This window comes from Schistocerca gregaria, chromosome 8 (assembly GCF_023897955.1).
Source record: "Schistocerca gregaria isolate iqSchGreg1 chromosome 8, iqSchGreg1.2, whole genome shotgun sequence".
Lineage (NCBI taxonomy): Eukaryota > Metazoa > Arthropoda > Insecta > Orthoptera > Acrididae > Schistocerca > Schistocerca gregaria.
This window is the reverse complement of record NC_064927.1, coordinates 326,719,857-326,737,685: the sequence shown is the minus strand read 5'-3', so window position 1 is coordinate 326,737,685 and position 17,829 is coordinate 326,719,857. Positions and strand designations below refer to the sequence as shown.

The 17,829-nt window shown below is 41.3% G+C and overlaps 1 protein-coding gene across 1 annotated transcript in view; it reads left to right on the top strand.

Annotated features, from left to right (window-relative positions):
- Positions 1-13,579, top strand: part of LOC126285172 (odorant receptor Or2-like) — a 31,178-nt gene extending 17,599 nt beyond the window's left edge. The window contains exons 3-5 of the mRNA XM_049984482.1: positions 76-177; positions 2,296-2,451; positions 13,523-13,579. Of these exons, the coding sequence (XP_049840439.1) occupies positions 76-177; positions 2,296-2,451; positions 13,523-13,579 (315 nt within the window). The remainder of the gene's footprint in view (positions 1-75; positions 178-2,295; positions 2,452-13,522) is intronic.
- The last annotated feature ends 4,250 nt before the right edge of the window (positions 13,580-17,829 follow it).

Genomic DNA, 17,829 nt, shown 5'->3' with positions numbered 1-17,829 from the left:
TGGGCCTTAAAATCGCCCCTAAAGTAAACAGCTAAATCGGTGATACACATATGTTTAACTGTGTTTCATTTACAGGGAGAGGACATGAGTGTCGCACTGAAGTGCGCTTCTTACCTTCCCATTCCAGGAGGGCAGGTGTACCTCTATTGTTGGGCAGCTCACAGCGTAACTGAAGAAGTAAGTATGACGCCACAATTCGAAGAGTAAAATGTTTTTCTCTTTATTCACGTCTCGAATTCTGTACCCAAAACTGTTCTTTTCCGTTTAGTGTGGCATGCACGTTCCTGCCATTCGAAAATTTGGCAGTTATAGTGATACAGGAAATTTCTTTCTGCGACGCAATAGGAAGCTCTTATCTGTACATTATTCGTTTCTAGACCTCAATTTACTGTGTAAACTTCCAGCGAGAGTAGCGTCATTGCTGAAGACAGTTACCTCATGGAGCGGACATGAAGAGTATCTACTTGGCCTCGATTTTGGTATGATTGAGTTCGGTCAGGACTCTGACATCATTTCTCCCTCTTCAGTGACTCTTTTCAGCTTTCGACGAACTTTTACACGCTTGACGCCTGCAACGATATATTAGAACCGAGTATTTCCTTATCAAGGCGATTTGTTCGCTGAAGAAATCCCTCTTCATAAGTTCATATCTGTTTATTTGTTGCTCATTCATCTTAGTAAAGTCCAACATGCAAGATACAATACAAATGAAACTTCCTGGCATATTAAAACTGTGTGCCGGACCGAGACTCGAACTCGGGACCCGGGTTCGAGTCTCGGTCCGGCACACAGTTTTAATCTGCCAGGAAGTTTCATATCAGCGCATACTCCGCTGCAGAGTGAAAATCTCATTCTGGATACAATACAAACAAGAACTATGTTACTTCTGGACTTAATGGACAGCTGTAGGATGTAATATGTATTGAAGGTAGATCACCACTTTGACAATATTTTCTTGCTTGTTTCTGCGTGTTTTTAGAGCGCTCCTACTCGGAAATTGTGTGCTGAATTATTGTTATCTACTCCAGTCATTAAAATTTCTTTATTTACACCATGACCAGTTTCGACTGTTTTTTGAAGCCATTTGCTTGAATCTATAACTGGCAATACAAATGCAGCCAAACGTTGTACTTAATGGTGTAATGAACAGTTAAAACAGTATATAATAGAAATGTAGGAGTTTCTTCATGAAATAAGTACAAAAGTACACATGTATAGTATAATACAGAAGAAGTAAAAATAGAATATATTCTACATTACGCTTTGCTGAACAGAAGTGAAGTGATTGACATGTCTCAGCATCAAAAGGAGCTATATTTTGACATCTCCGAAATTTTAAAGAAATGGTTGCCTTACCAATGTACATTTTTGGTAGCTATTTAGATTTTAAGAACTTTTAAAATATTTGCGGTGGAATATGTGTGTAGGTCAAGCGCAAAGCTATATTCTTTAGCTTAAGCGGGTAGAGGTTGAAAGAAGGGGAACAGCAGTGGCAGCTAGCGTGGCATGGCTTCTACGTGTGCAGCTTAAAAGAACATGTTTACTAACGCAGCTATGAAATTTCAGTGTGTCTTTGAGGAAAGATATCAATAACGAGTCATATATCGAGAAAACTGGGTTGCCTTACTGTTCACTTGACCGTCTTTTCACTTTATTTTTGCAGGTGTGCATCATTATCTGTTTCGTCATTCTTGTCCATTTTGTATCCCTTCTTCATTGTTTGAAGATTTTAGAAGTTTTTTCATTACTGTATAAGGAAATGTGTTTTCTGCGTATCTCCACATTTATAAAGTATGTTTCTTGTTGCGAGTCTTAAATTTACTTCCCGTTTGTTAGTTCTGGCTAGCTTTACAGTCAGAGCTGTAGATTTTGCAGCAGTCGCCACTTTGTTTGTGCTGATGTTTGGTGTCAAAACACGTAACAGTGAAGGTAGCCACGTGCACATCGTGTTCTTTAAAAAGATTGCTTCGTTTAAATGAGACATTGTCGTGGAAAGGAAGCACACACGATGCGCTGAATCCAACAAAAATTTATCGTATCATTTATAAAAAGTTTGTTTGTATAAAAATGCCAGTTTCAGATAACACTAAAAAAATGATTGCGATGTAAAAGCCGAAATTGTTGTGGAGTAAAATGAAGAAGTTTTTAGCACCTAGACCTGTTATTCGTTAAGTCAGTGACATTTTAGTGTGATCCAAATACTTCTTGCACACTATGCGAGTTGGGTGGCACTAATGTTTTGTGCTTGTGTAAACATCATGTTACAGTGGAATCGTTCTACACTGGTGTTCACAGGCAGCGTCGGTGTCCACGGCGGCGTACAGCTGCTCCTGGGTGGAGGGCAGTGCGAGATTCAGGCACGCTCTGAGAATCCTCATCGTCCGAGCACAGAAACCGCTGGTTCTCACCGCTGGACACCTCTACCCCATCAACAGGGGTGCCTTTCTCTCGGTAAGCGAGTGTCATTATCTCAATCCACTTGCGTCCTCTAAATTGGTGCTGAATAGTTAATCAAATTCGGGATAATACGAGGAAAATGGAGATGAGCGTAATAAGTGCGAGTGGCAGTCGGCATTTAACGAAAGTATGTTGTGCTACCTACATAACAAAGGAGTATTTCCTGGTTGTTACTAGCATGGGATTCACTGATAGCAAAAACATGTACATCAGATTCTAAAAGGTACAGAGCTGACTATACTTCAACGAAAAGTTTGAAATTTTAGAATAATAACTTACTTAAACTTGCTCCTCATGGATAGCAACGTCCAGTCACCTCGTGCAGCCACGTTAGATTAACTTCTCACAAAGAATGTAACCCAGCATTTAGAGTGCCTAATGATATCTCCAGAAAAGAAATTTCCAATATATGTTAGGGGTGCACTGGAGGAGGTGAGTTGCAGACCTCCAGAAATAGAACCCAACAGGTGTGCTCAGTGGAGAAAGAGATGAATGTGCATTAAAAGACTGAAATGTAGAAATAAAGTACAATTAAGATATAGTTCGGTTTTATAGCCTTTATCAATTGTATCTTATGTTTCTGGAAACTTGAAGTTCCATTCATTAAAAATCGCCACACACTATCGATTGGGACAGTGACCAACACGGTGAGATAAACTTTTTAGCTTTGGCCTATAATCCCACATTTATGTGGCCTCTTGGCTGTATGTTTCAGTATCAAGTATCATCATCAGGCCATTCCGTGGGAGACGGTTGTCAAATTCATTTCTGAGGTATGTGTGCCATAAATTCACCTACTTGGAAAGTGAACTTCGGACTGTGCATCAGAGAATGATCAGATTATGGTAGCCTGCTGCTAGAACTGGTACCCTCTAGGCAAAAAAAAATAAAATAAAATAAAAATAAAATAAAATAAAATAAAATAAAATAAAATAAAATAAAATAAAATAAAACTGCGATTATAGGATGAAGCAAATACTTTTTTATTTTAGTTTATGTCACAACTTTTGACATAGTAACATATATATTCCCAGCCCTGGCAGAAGGAGAAAGTTCATTTCGAGATGAAGAAAATTTCATTCAGTGCTCCCTATCGTCTGTTGTGTTACGGAACTGCGGAAGAGACCTGTGAGCAATACAGGAGACATATGTCAAGGTAGGATGGTGCAAGAAACCGAGGTGGTCTACCGAAAGAAGCAATATTCAGACTATGCACATACTGGGGAATTCGCCACCAGGATCTTGTGAAAAGTGAAATTGTGACACTACCACACCACGCCAGAGCGGCAGTACAGCTGACATAGAGAAAAGACGGAGCCACCGAGAGGCTGATGTCACGAGTGCTCAACTATTATGCCTCATGTCCTCTTGTGCTGTAGGAAAAACACTGACGTTTCAGGAATAGTGGTAGACTGAACTAACATAATTACCAGCTTGGTCAACAAGCATCAACAGTCACCACCATAAGCTAAACCAGAAGCCTATGGCACTGCACGTCCCAAAATGGTTCATCAAGCTGTCGCTCTCATCCAATGTTTTCACCATGGTGTAGAATAATAAGCGCTACCAGTCACAATAGAAGGTGGTTCTGCCCATGTTGAAGTCGTTTACATCTAAGTACATGTGTCAGTGTCAATGTTGGAGATCACTTAATACAAACCAGAATATCTAATCATGACTAAATAGACCCAACTGAAACAGCTGGAAGTTGCTAGGGGATATATTTTGTTACGTGTTGTAGTACTTACGTACATATGGAGAATACATGTCGTTTCCACATTCATTCATTTCATTTTATACAAAAATAGCTCAATCTTTAAAACATTAACTGTGTATTTTACATCATAGCAAATACAGGTGCTTCCATGTTAAGCCTTTGAGTCAGTAGGTGTTAATACCTTCGGAAACACATAATCTCTTCACATAAATAAATGTTTACGTAGGAAAACCGGGGCTGTGGTCAAAGACCATATATCTAAGAAGTTCAAAGCTGTTAGACATATATATAAACGTAAGAGATATTACCGATTATGTAAATGAAATTGTTTCACGAATATGGAATCATACTGTCGTTTAAAGTGTATAGAATAGATACTAGTAAATTATATAATGTTGAAATTATTGCCTTTCTTAGAGTAGCACCTTAATAGCACTTTTAGTTTGAAAATTTAGCATTAAAGTTGTGTAGAAATGACCTGTTTGCCAGGTCTGCTTCTTCATTTACAGTGAGGTGTGGTTTGGATGTAAATTTCTAGCTGTACAAGAAGATTTGTTTTCTGTCGTTTGCTGACAGTGAGTAGTACCTGTAGATAGTCTTTAATACTTGTGACTGAGTGGCTCTATTCTTTCTGCTATGCTGAAAAAGTGGATGTATCAAAGTTATTTAGCCGTAAAGAATCCTTGTTATTCCCATACCTTATAGTGAAACTGTTTCCTGTCTGGAAAACATAGAACTGGGGAAATTTTCATATGAAAGTTTATTGATACCTGATTTGTTGTGACATTTCCTGTTTGTCTTCCTGCAGTGAATGAGGCGCTCTTGTAGCTTATTGTTAGTGCTTAGGATATTTGAATATCACAGTTACGAAAAAGGTCAGGAATTTGGTATGCAATTTCGAATGAAAGAAGACACTAGAAAATGTATTTTTTCAGTAGCAGTCTGATTTAGGAGGTGTGCATTGTTTCTTTTTGGTTGTGTTGTTAATTTCTTCAGTTATGTCAGTGTTGTGTCCATTCCTGTGTCCAGTTCACTTCATAATTTTAATTTCTTTTTGTTCATCAAGAGGAGTGAATGGGGCATTGTATACGATTCACCGTAGATCAGAAGAATGCCATTTTGTGTGGTGTTGGGTGACAGGAAGAGTTGTTTATGGCAACGTCACTAGTTGGGAGTTTTCGGTAATTTTGAAAGGCATGTTCGTTATTTACATTATAGGTCGTAATATCAGGAAAATCAATTATTTTATCTACTAGATGTTCTACTGTGAAACTATGTAGCAAATCCTTCAGCACTAACAACAGGTGGTTGACAAAGATTACAAAGTTATATGATTTGCCAGTAACTATTACATATATTATAAAGTACAATGTGAGTGCCATAATCGTGTCCCCATTTCATTTTCATAATTTTTGATATCTGTTATAATTCTGTATGTATATAATCCTTGAAACCTTTAAACGGTTCAGAGGAGGATGATTCATACAGGTCAAGTTCAGATGAGAGCCTTAAGAATGCCCCCAGTATGATGGCAATAAATGCAGATGTGGAGCATTTAGGAAGAGCAGGGAGTATAGCACCAGAAAAGTCGTTATTATAATTCGAAGAGCTAGTCTATCCACCCACCATTTACACCCAATTACGTAAGAATTCATTAATCAGTTTGGTGATACTGGCCTGTAGAATAGGAGGACAGGTTCTGTTGATCTATTTTGAGTTACTATAACAATAAATATACATTTAGAATAGGAGGACAGGTTCTGTTGATCTATTTTGAGTTACTATAACAATAAATATGCATTTATTTTTATCATAAGCAACATAAGAAAACAAACAGTTTTAAAATATGTTTGCAATGTATCTCACAAAAGCATCCTGCACACATCAAGTTTTTCAGAATATATACTTCTTGACCACAACCCTTAACAGTGTCAGAGGAATTAAGGAAGAAGACTTTTGACGAAAATCGAAAAGTATATCTAAAATTGGCACCGTTGTAGAGAATAGACAAAAAAGTATTTATAAAGAAAAGTTAAAAGCCGAATTTAGAAATTCTTATTGAACTGCGAAATTTAAATTTTCAACGCACATAGCTGTAAAAATTGAGAACAATAGCTTCCCTTTTAATTAAAGCATCGCTGTCTGCTGTTTCAGTAGGCTGCCATTAACATCCACCATGGTAGAAGATTATCTGTCCCTGTCCTCTCAAACGTTGTACAAGAAAGCTAACAAAGCAACGATTCATCCAAAACAATTCCGAATTAGGTACAGAATACAGTAATTCTATATCAACAATAAGAACACGAATGTAGTCATTCGCGCACTACAGTTTATCTCTGATAACACATTCAATTATAACTGTCTGCAGAATTTACAAAACTATTCAGCGGACAGTCGCATTTACACAGTGTGGTATGAAATCTGTAGCCAAAAACTAAAATAATAATTTATTCAGGCCAGTCAAATTAATGCAGTCAGTTATGGAACTATGCCTTTCATCACAATGTTTTTTGAGCATTTGCAAAGCAACAGCTTCAGTATCAAGAGGTGGCACTGTCTTTCTTAGTACAGCTAGGCCTATTCACATACTAGTCATACAATACCATTCTGTGCTCTAAATGATAGAAGACACAAGCACCATAGCAACTTAACATCTGCGAGCCACATGTTGAACCACTGCTAATGTCCACTCTGCCCACTGAGCAACAGGACAGCTGCGCTGGGGGTGGCTAACCACCAATGTCAACAAGCCAGCACTCGACTCGCATCAAACTTTGCGAGAGTTGCCCATTCTTGACAGTCAGCAAACTCACAGCTCGACTCACACTGAACCTAGCCTAACCTAACCTAACCTAACCTAACCTAACCTAACCACTGCCAGGTGTTATATCTTCTGCCAGAGCGGGTATAACATCGTTGTCCAGCGACTTACCGACGTACAATAGTGCCAACCGTGGTGTAGAAGAATTAATAGCACAGCATTTGGCACACCAGCAATTGAACGATGGCACCAGTGTGGAAACCAGTATGTGGGGAACAGTTATCGCTACAGTACCAAAAAAATCATTAGATGGTAATATAAATACAGATTCCGTTGTGATTTCATTACTTGAACAGAAGGGCGATTGCATATGCGAATCCAATACGAAATACTATGGAAATCCTGGCTACGTTGAGAGAGTGTAGATACTTTTCCACAATAGATCTGAAGACTGTAGATCGTCAGTTAGAAGTGATACAACAAAATACTGCATTTGCAGATCCTTGGAGTCGTTATCAATATAAACCAATGCTGTTTGGTTTAAAACAGCCACATTTCAGCGGTTGCTGGATGGAACATTAACGCATTTGAAGACGAGACAATGCGTTGTGTACCCTGATGATACTACTCTGTTTACAAAAGATGTAGAAGAACGTGTGTAACAGCTGAAGGAAAAGGTCATTTTCACATCTGACCATAAGCATGGAAAAGTCGTAATTTACCACTAAAAGAAGTGACAGACTTAGGACATATGATTATTCAGGGTGGAGTAAAAGTGGATCCGAGAGTAGTACATGCAATTTCCCAACACCACCGATAAGTAAGGATTTACAATTCTAGCGATTAGCTGTTATTACAGTAAGTCTGTAATGGAATTTGCAGATACTGCTTAACCACTAAAGCATTAGTAGGAGAAGGATGTCAAGCTGCAATTGACAGCATAACGTCAGTCCATGAGCCAGAATCTGAAGGAGGGAACAGCTAACCATGTGTTGATCTTCAGATTACGAAAAATATCTTTCCACGTGTTCCTTGGACCCATACAGTGGTTGTACTCTTCATAAGAAAGTGTAAGGTAAGGCGCATCCAACTGCTTATGCTTTATGACGGTTGAATAAGGCTGAAATTATTTAATCTGTCACTGGAAAGGAGCTTGATAAATGGTGTGACAATAAATGGTGTGACAATAAATGGTGTGACATACTTGTGACATTATGTGTTGGGCAAGAAATTTATAGCACTGACTGATCACTGAATGGGGAACGGAGAGTTATGTTCCAGGGATTCATGAAACAGTTTTACACAGCGGGCATTAAAAATAAATGAATTTGACTTTGAAATCTTCACAAATTGTGTAGAATACATGATAATGCAGATGGGTTTGGCACAAAGATTGTTGTAATACGAACAGTTGGTCATAGATTTTCAGAATAGAAGAGACAACTAGGCGGTCAAGAAAACTGCAAGCTGCTCACAACACAGGCACAGTTTAATTTATTATGGTGTGATGTGCAGGATGTAATGTGCAGGATGAATGGCTTGCACCACATGTGGTAATGCCTGCTGCACTGCAGGAAGAAATATTATAAGAAGCAGGTCTAGGAAGCCTAGACTGGAGTGTAGCTCAACATGACAGTGGCGAAATGAAAACAAGATGTAGATCAGTATATAAAAGCCTGTGTCATGTGCACAATGAGCAGATGTAAGTGAACAACGAGTTTTCACTACAGATGTTTCCAGAGGCATCTAAGTCATTCTATATTACTTCCTACAGATATATCAAGATCTTTTAGTGAGACGCCAGTGGGAAATCGGTACATACCAACTGTTATAGATCACTTCTTCCTCTATGTAGTAATGATCAAGCCGAAGTAGCACACGTAATGCTAAATAAATGGCTAGTAACATTCGGCGTTCCAGTGACAATAATCATGGAAAAGCACAGGAAAATTAAGTCAGACCTGATGAAGCAGTAATGTAACCTGTTACATATTAGTAAACTGCAATCCGGTCTACTAAACCCACAATATAGCCGAAGGATGAATTCCTTTCATCACACCGTAATAACAAACTATAAGAATTTTGGGTAGGCAGTGGGAAAAGCCGACAAACAGATATACACTGAAAGGTAAGACAAAAACATTCTTCACTAGGTACCATGGTGGGTACCATGCTGTTGAAGTGACGTCGTCATTGAATGTAAAATTACAGTTCCTTGCATGCACGGCAGTTGCCCACATGGGGTGCCTTTGCACTTTCTAAGGATTGCTGAAGCAGAAGCACTCACAGAAGCCACTCGCAAAATGCTATGTTTTTTAACAAAGAATAATGAAGTGTTTTGTTTTTAAATGTATTGGTGAGATTACGATAGCAAATAACGTTGGGTAACGTAACTGACTCTTGTATACAATCGGTAGTGTGGTAATGGGTATGGATCTTCGCCAATAGATAATACAAATGGGGATGCCAGAGTATTTTCAGATTCCTTTCTCCAGATAGTATTACTAGAAATGTATATGACGAAATTGCTTAATTTTTTGAGAGATTGTGTCCATTCTCCATAAGAAATTTTGTGTACTGGCGTTTTTTTCGCGTGTGTGATATTTTGTGACTGCGGTAATCAGAGCGTCCTTTATATACTTCGTGTGTACATGTTTTTCATGGTGGTGATGTTTTTTTTCTATGGCAGGAATGTTTAGTGGGTTACATTGTCATCTCTTGTGGTGTGGTTTTCTCTTGTGCTAAAGTGCAGTGATGGGAATGTAGGAGACTCATGGTGCAGCGCTTTTAAGCAATTTTTGTTTGGTGATTCGTATGAGACTAATAATATTTACAGCAAGTTAAGGATTTGCCAATCATTATGGGTAGAGCAGAGTATGGGTTTGGAGGAATCAATGCTAACCGCAGTAACTCATCGCGAAAATTTTATTTTTGCTTGGGTGTTTGTCTTGTGAGGAAAGGGAGTTGTCGACTGCTCATTTTGATTTGCTTCATTTGGTAGTGTGCTTGAGAAGGTGTTTACTTCATTGTAATTAAGACGTACCTATGGTGACCTGCATGGAAGTAACACACCGGGAAGGGCTTGAAGTATAAGCACTATCTAAGTTATCCAGATTACTACGAAAGCATATGAGGTACAATTATTCCTTGGATGAGCAGGAGCAGAAGTATTCCCATGGGATGTACTGGTACGGCAACCTCATTTGCAGAGCGGTGATACATTGGATACATTCCATGTATGAGCCCAAAGTGATTAATGTGGGCTGTTATGATCAAGGTCATCCTTGGAGCACTGTACCACCAGACCTGCAAGGCGATGCTTTGACACCTTCGGACCAACGTTTCAAGACCCGGATACAATAACCAGAAATACGGTTGTGGATATAGTACATCCAAGTTTTAAAATAGCAAAATCCTTGTTATACCGCCCAGATTAACCATTGAATGTGCGCCTAGCCCAGAGCCTAATCTACCTCAATGACAGCTTGTATCCTGAACTTATTCACTCACTGGACGTACTAATAACAAATCTGATGGTACCTATTAATGCAGAGCAGCTGCTCCAGCTTGTACAGCAATACTATAATTATTAGTACCATATATTAATGATGATAAGTGATCCCGTTTCGGCTACAGTTGTAGTCTTGATTTTACTTTGTACAGGTTGATTTGAAGCGAAAAACCTTTCACAGACCTGAGCGTCCTTCACACTGGATAAGCAACTGGATCAACTTTGGGAGGTATGGATTAGCTAGTAAACTGGCAATGGTTCAAGCTGAAGTAGGACAAGAAAAATCTAAATTGGACATACGTTTGCTTAGGGAGTGAGAAATGTGTCCACACCTCTTCCAAAAGGATAGGCAGTTTGTGATTTGTGGACTGTATCTTGTAAAAGGGGGGGGGGGGAGCATGTTGTATCATTGTGCAAGAGACGTCTGACTGACTGAGCAGACCGATCTCAAGCCAGGGTAGCGCAAGAGCCCCACCCCCCAGTGAGAGATTTCCCGCGAAACAAACTGCATTAAGGCTATGCTGGCACTGCACAACTCACCACCTGTGTCTACTGAAAAGTGAAGCTGAAACACTGTCATGGCACATTGGTGCTGCAGGACCACTGACACAAAGGAATAGCTATGCCACCAAGACAGTGATATGATTGCCCACTGACACTGCGTGGTGCCTCATCCTGCTTCAAGAGAGAGTGGCTGACCAAATTTACGTGCGTACTTCCATTAGTCACCAACAGGAGTCCGCTAAGAGGTAAGGCCTAGGCCAATCTACATCAGTCTGTCACTGCCAGAGACTGTATTCACTAGTGGTAAGTTTTGCAATCATGCCTAAGTACAAACCCTGCTGACTTGGTGCCTTACAGCTGGAGGGCCATCAGCTGGCTGGCTTACATCAATTATCAGCCGCCTACCTTGAAGTCAGTTGTTTGTGATTGGGCCACTTAGCCAACCAGTCGTCACTGCCTTGTGTGGGTATACAAGGCATCTATTTGTCTCGGCCCTCTGTGCAGTCAAATTCTACTCCTGTTCTTCGCCATGTGCAGGGAAATTCTCCAGTTATTCCTCACCTTGTGTGGGCAACTTTCTTGGTTGCCAGCCCTGATGCTGCCGTCTGCACTGTGGCCCACTGCTCAACAGTGTCTTACGGCATTCTACACTTCTGGAAATGGAAAAAAGAACACATTGACACCGGTGTGTCAGACCCACCATACTTGCTACGGACACTGCGAGAGGGCTGTACAAGCAATGATAACACGCACGGCACAGTGGACACACCAGTAACCGCGGTGTTGGCCGTCGAATGGCGCTAGCTGCGCAGCATTTGTGCACCGCCGCCGTCAGTGTAAGCCAGTTTGCCTTGGCATACGGAGCTCCATCGAAGTCTTTACACTGGTAGCATGCCGCGACAGCTTGGACGTGAACCGTATGTGCAGTTGACGGTCTTTGAGCGAGGGCGTATAGTGGGCATGTGGGAGGCCGGGTGGACGTACTGCCGAATTGCTCAACACGTGGGGCGTGAGGTGTCCACAGTACATCGATGTTGTCGCCAGTGGTCGGCGGAAGGTGCACGTGCCCATCGACCTAGGACCGGACCGCAGCGACGCACGGATGCACGCCAAGACCGTAGGATCCTACACAGTGCCGTAGGGGACCGCACCGCCACTTCCCAGCAAATTAGGGACACTGTTGCTCCTGGGGTATCGGCGAGGACCATTCGCAACCGTCTCCATGAAGCTGGGCTACGGTCCCGCACACCGTTAGGCCGTCTTCCGCTCACGCCCCAACATCGTGCAGCCCGCCTCCAGTGGTGTCGCGACAGGCGTGAATGGAGAGACGAATGGAGACGTGTCGTCTTCAGCGATGAGAGTTGCTTCTGCCTTGGTCCCAATGATGGTCGTATGCGTGTTTGGCGCCGTGCAGGTGAGCGCCACAATCAGGACTGCATACGACCGAGGGACACAGGGCAAACACCCGGCATCATGGTGTGGGGAGCGATCTCCTACACTGGCCGTACACCTCTGGTGATCGTCGAGGGGACACTGAATAGTGCACGGTACATCCAAACCGTCATCGAACCCATCTTTCTACCATTCCTAGACCGGCAAGGGAACTTGCTGTTCCAACATGACAATGCACGTCCGCATGTATATCGTGCCACCCAACGTGCTCTAGAAGGTGTAACTCAACTACCCTGGCCAGCAAGATCTCCGGATCTGTGCCCCATTGAGCATGTTTGGGACTGGATGAAGCGTCGTCTCACGCGGTCTGCACGTCCGGCACGAACGCTGGTCCAACTGAGGCGCCAGGTGGAAATGGCATGGCAAGCCGTTGCACAGGACTACATCCAGCATCTCTACGATCGTCTCCATGGGAGAAAGCAGCCTGCATTGCTGCGAAAGGTAGATATACACAGTACTAGTGCCGAAATTGTGCATGCTCTGTTGCCTGTGTCTATGTGCCTGTGGTTCTGTCAGTGTGATCATGTGATGTATCTGACCCCATGAATGTGTCAATAAGGTTTCCCCTTCCTGGGACAATGAATTCACGGTGTTCTTATTTCAATTTCCAGGAGTGTATATTGAGTTACGCAACTGTCTAGCTAATATAATCAACACAATGTAGCACCACTTTGCAGTCACGAGTGATATTGTATTATTATTGTGATTCGTCACTGAATCTCGGTACCCAGCTTAACTTACCACATGGCTGTCTTCATCAGTGGGTGATCCAACCCATTCTTCGTACTGAAACTTAGCTTACGATATCTGTATTTCACTTCGCGACGTTGTAAAGTAACTCTCAAAATGTGAAGCCACCCCTTTGTGAAGCTTATCTGTTAGATGACACATCACCCTCGGTGTATGTAATCGTTCCAGCATCAGTGAGAAGAGTTTTTCATGGTGCTCTTCAGATGATCCATCCCATAAGAGTTATTAAAAACGTGAAGCCTTGTTGTGGCATTCTTATGTAATGTAAACTCTGAATGCTTTGAAATTTGTAAGCTGAAGTATTAAAAATAAATTCTAAGCAAACTGTAGTATTAGCATCATGTTTTATCTCTCTTCATCTCTGTTACAGTTGGTGAACGCGTCTTACTCCTACTACGCTCTGTTGGGCCAAATGAACAAGCGCTAGATGAAGATCTCACGCAGCAAAGTTAAATGCCTTAGACCTTGTATGGATAGTCTTAGATTAATGATTTCCGTGTCCTTTGCAAATGTTTATTTATGAAATAATTTCCTCGGAAAGATATGACAAACATTTCTAAAGGTTTGATGTAACATACCTAAAGAACAAGGAAGATTCATTTACACATAAAATATAGGAAAAAGAGTTTGTATTCATTTGTGTTTTCCTACGCCTCAATTACCTACTTGCATAGCTATAGTCGTGTTGCACGTAAATTTTAAATTACGCTTTATATGTGCATCAAGTGATTTTATACCTATTGCAGAACGTAGGACATAAAATTTAAAATAATTCTAGAAATTTTAAACTGAATAGAAAGTAATTTCCAACTTTCTCAAATATGTTATTCTCATTCATGCGCAACGTTCATATTTCTGTAATATAACGTGTAAAAAAATAAATAAAAAACGAAAATAACTTGAGATATGTTACAGTATATGTTTCTATAACTTCGGTGCAAAGAGTTGACTGAATCATAACTACTCATTGTGAAGTTAAGAGTGAGTTATTAGTGATAAGTCAGACAAATTTACAAATGTTATATAAGAGCTGTGTACCAGACTTTCACAACTGTTATTCTTGTAGGTGTTGCCGAGGCATTCAGTCCGAAGGCTGTTATGATGTAGCTTTGACGCAACATGTTGGATGTTCATGTCGATTTGTAGTCTTCCTGCCGCCTTGAATTCATTTGCTTGGTGACGTTTTGCCAACTGGGAGCGTTGGCTGTCTGAAAGAGTCGTTCACCATTGGTGATGGCTGACAGCGTTATCATGATGTAGTTCCTCTGTCGTCTTGTGGTAATGAGTACTGTAACGACCAACACCTCCCTACAAAGGAGAATCATTAAATTTCATCGTGATGTCAGAGAGTGGCATTGTATATCGTGCGCTGAACGACACTTGGAGCTCTGCTGACATGTGCTACCGTTCGGCATTCATTACCCTTCTGATGGGTAGCAAAAATGCCCAAGAAGTGCTCCACAGTTCTCTCGAAAATATCTCATCGTAAAATAAAACGGAAACTGAAGGTAGGAAATCAGAAATACTGAAACTCGTTTCAAATGTTCCTTTACTGCTGCTTCAAGGGAATGTGTCGTTCCTTGGATACTAAACCGCGAAACATTCTGTGCTTTTGGTCGTCTAGTGACCGATCTTAGAATCACACGACGGAATGCGCAGTACAGACCGCCATAAGCAGATTCCGCCATTTTCTGCAGTTTTTGTTTTTGGTAGAGATAAAGTTGTGTTTTGCGCCGCATTGGTAAATGTTTCAAGACTTGTGCTTTTAAGGACTTATGATGTATTCAAATGAACTGAGCTTATTCAATGTCTTAGCTATTTCACCTGGTTTGGAAATGGGGATATATGCTGGTTGCCAATAGCTTCTGTTTCAAGATGTATTTAACTCGAAACTAGAATTTGCTAATATTTCTGATTAATTTGTTTTCACATACATTTTATTTGTGTTTATCAGAGTAATAGCGCAATAGGAGCACACTTCAATGCAGTACTGTTATATTTTCTCAATTACAACGCTTGTATATTTCAGTCCAATATTTGTTCCTAGATACATGAGAGAGTTGTGCCTTGGAAAGTGATTTATCTTTTAGAAATACATATTTGTAATTTCACAAAAAGATTGCAGCACACAACAAGTAAATGACATAATTTTATGAAGGAATAAGAAAATAAGAAGAAGAGGTAGAACTCTGAAAAGTGGAAAAGCTACAACACTCTCCCCTACCGCTCCAGTTTTAGCATCACTGAAAATTATTGGTCATGTAGGTATTAATATCAGTGGGATTCAAAAACAGCTCAAATCGCAAAAATTTAACAAGGCTCCATGGTCCTATGGGTCTCTGTAAGGCTCTGAGCGTAGTTCCTCTTTTATCCATAACTAGTGGATACAACCGGCGTTGTCCAGGTTATTTATTTCTAGCTGCTCGTCCACGCTCGCACCAACTTCTGGGTAAAGTTTGTGACGTCACATTTCCTGAACTATGTGTTTTACAATGGTGTAGTTTTGTAGGTACATTCAGTGGCATTTGTGGATATTGCCTGCAAATTGTGTTGTGAATGAAATTACTGGTAACGAAGCAATAAATTTAAACGTCAAGTACGACTCAGCAGTTTCTCACCCTTCTCATTGTTCATAAAACCCTATAATTTTGGACTTACATTCAGCTGTACGTACGCACACTGTCTATAAAATTAGTAGATAACACAGTTAGTAGTAAGGAAGTAATAAATTATTATGTCATGCCTCATACATCACTGCTACCGCATGGACAGCGGAAAAGTGGCAGCCGATAAACAATTTTCCTTTCATAAATTTGTAGGGGTTCTTAGCCATACAAAATTGTGTAAGGGGGCTCAAATTATGTGAAAAGTTCGTTGCAAGTCACTAAGAGCTCTCATTCTCAAATATTGTACAAATAAAATCTAGGAATTCATGCGTCGCAGGTTACACTTCTTATCGCACTCCCTCAACCTCTTTCAATAGTAGGTCGTTCTTACCCATATATCAATTATCACCTCAGAATAAGGTATATGTGTACGAAGATCTGTTGCAATCGGTCCAAGGTTTAGGAGAAGTGGATATTAAGACCGCCGACCTACTGTCGATGTAAGCTCGCCCACGCGACAGTAGTGTCAGCTGGTGAGGAATGGTTGCTAGTCAGACGCACGCACGGTTCATCTAGTGTCACTGAGCGTGCTGTCCGTGTGTAGAATGGGGAAGGTACGCGATCTATCTGAATTTGACCGAGAGCCTAGAGGCGCGGCACAAGGATTTAGGAAACTGCACGACTTGTCGGGTGTTCAAGGCGTGCTGTGGCGACTGGTTTCAATACGTGGCGAAGCTACGTCAAGACATCATGGGGTTGGGCGGCCACCCCTCACTACAGATGTGGAACGTCGTAAACTGGGGAGACCGGTAAAACAGCAACGGCGTCGAATGCTGGAGGAACTAAATTAGACTTTAATGCCGGGTGGAGTACATATGTTTCTAAACACACAGTGCACTGAATGCTACAAACGATGGGCCTCCGCAGCTGACGAACTGTGCATGTTCCAATGTCAACACGACGACATCGGTAACTAGAACTGAAACAGGTACGTGGCCATCGACACTGGACGTTGGCGCAGTGGTAGAACGTTGCGTGATCTGAAGAGTCCTGATGCCTTCTTCACAATGCCGATGGGAGGGCGCGAATCCGCCAAGTGAACAACTCCTTGTAACCTACACGGCGGGACGGAGGCAAACTGGCACCGGCCCTGTTATTCTCTGGGAATCATTCATCACGGGTCGAGTAGAGGTCGTGAAAGGCAGCGTGACGGCCAAGGAATACCGTACACTGGTTGCAGAGCACGTACACCCCTCCATGATTCTCATGTTTCCCGACAGCAGTGGCATATTTCAACAACACAATGCGTCATGCCACAAGGCTAGAAGGAACACAGTAGCGAGTTACAATTCATGTGCTGGCCCCCAGCTTGCCAGATCTGAGCCCGAACGAACACATCTGACAAGGGAACCTCCCCATCGCACCCCCATCAGATTTAGTTATAAGTTGGCACAGTGGATAGGCCTTGAAAAACTGAACACAGATCAATCGAGGAAACAGGAAGAAGTTGTGTGGAACTATGAAAAAAAAAGCAAAATATTCAAACTGCGTAGTCTATGCCCAGGATAAGCAACATCAAAGTCTGAGTCAGTTCGGAAGCGCCATCGTCCCGTGGTTAGCGTGAGCAACTGCGGAACGAGAGGTCCTTGGTTCAAGTCCTCCCTCGAGAGAAAATTCTATCTTCTTTATTTTCGCAAAGTTATGATCTGTCCGTTCGTTCATTGATGTCTCTGTTCACAGTAATAAGTTTAGCGTCTGTGTTTTGCGACCGCACCGCAAAACCGTGCGATTAGTAGACGAAAGGACGTGCCTCTCCAATGGGAACCGAAAACATTTGATCGCAAGGTCATAGGTCAGCCGATTCCTCCACAGGAAAACACGTCTGATACATTCTATACGATACTGCTGACGGCATGTGCGTCACATGGCAGGAATATGTTGTCGACCCACCTAACTTCTACACTTGGCGAATGGGTAAAAGATTCTTCTACCTTGCCCGATTTAAGTTTTCTTGTGGATATGTTAATCACTCCCAAAAAAGTGATGAAAAAAAATTAAACCAAGGACCTGT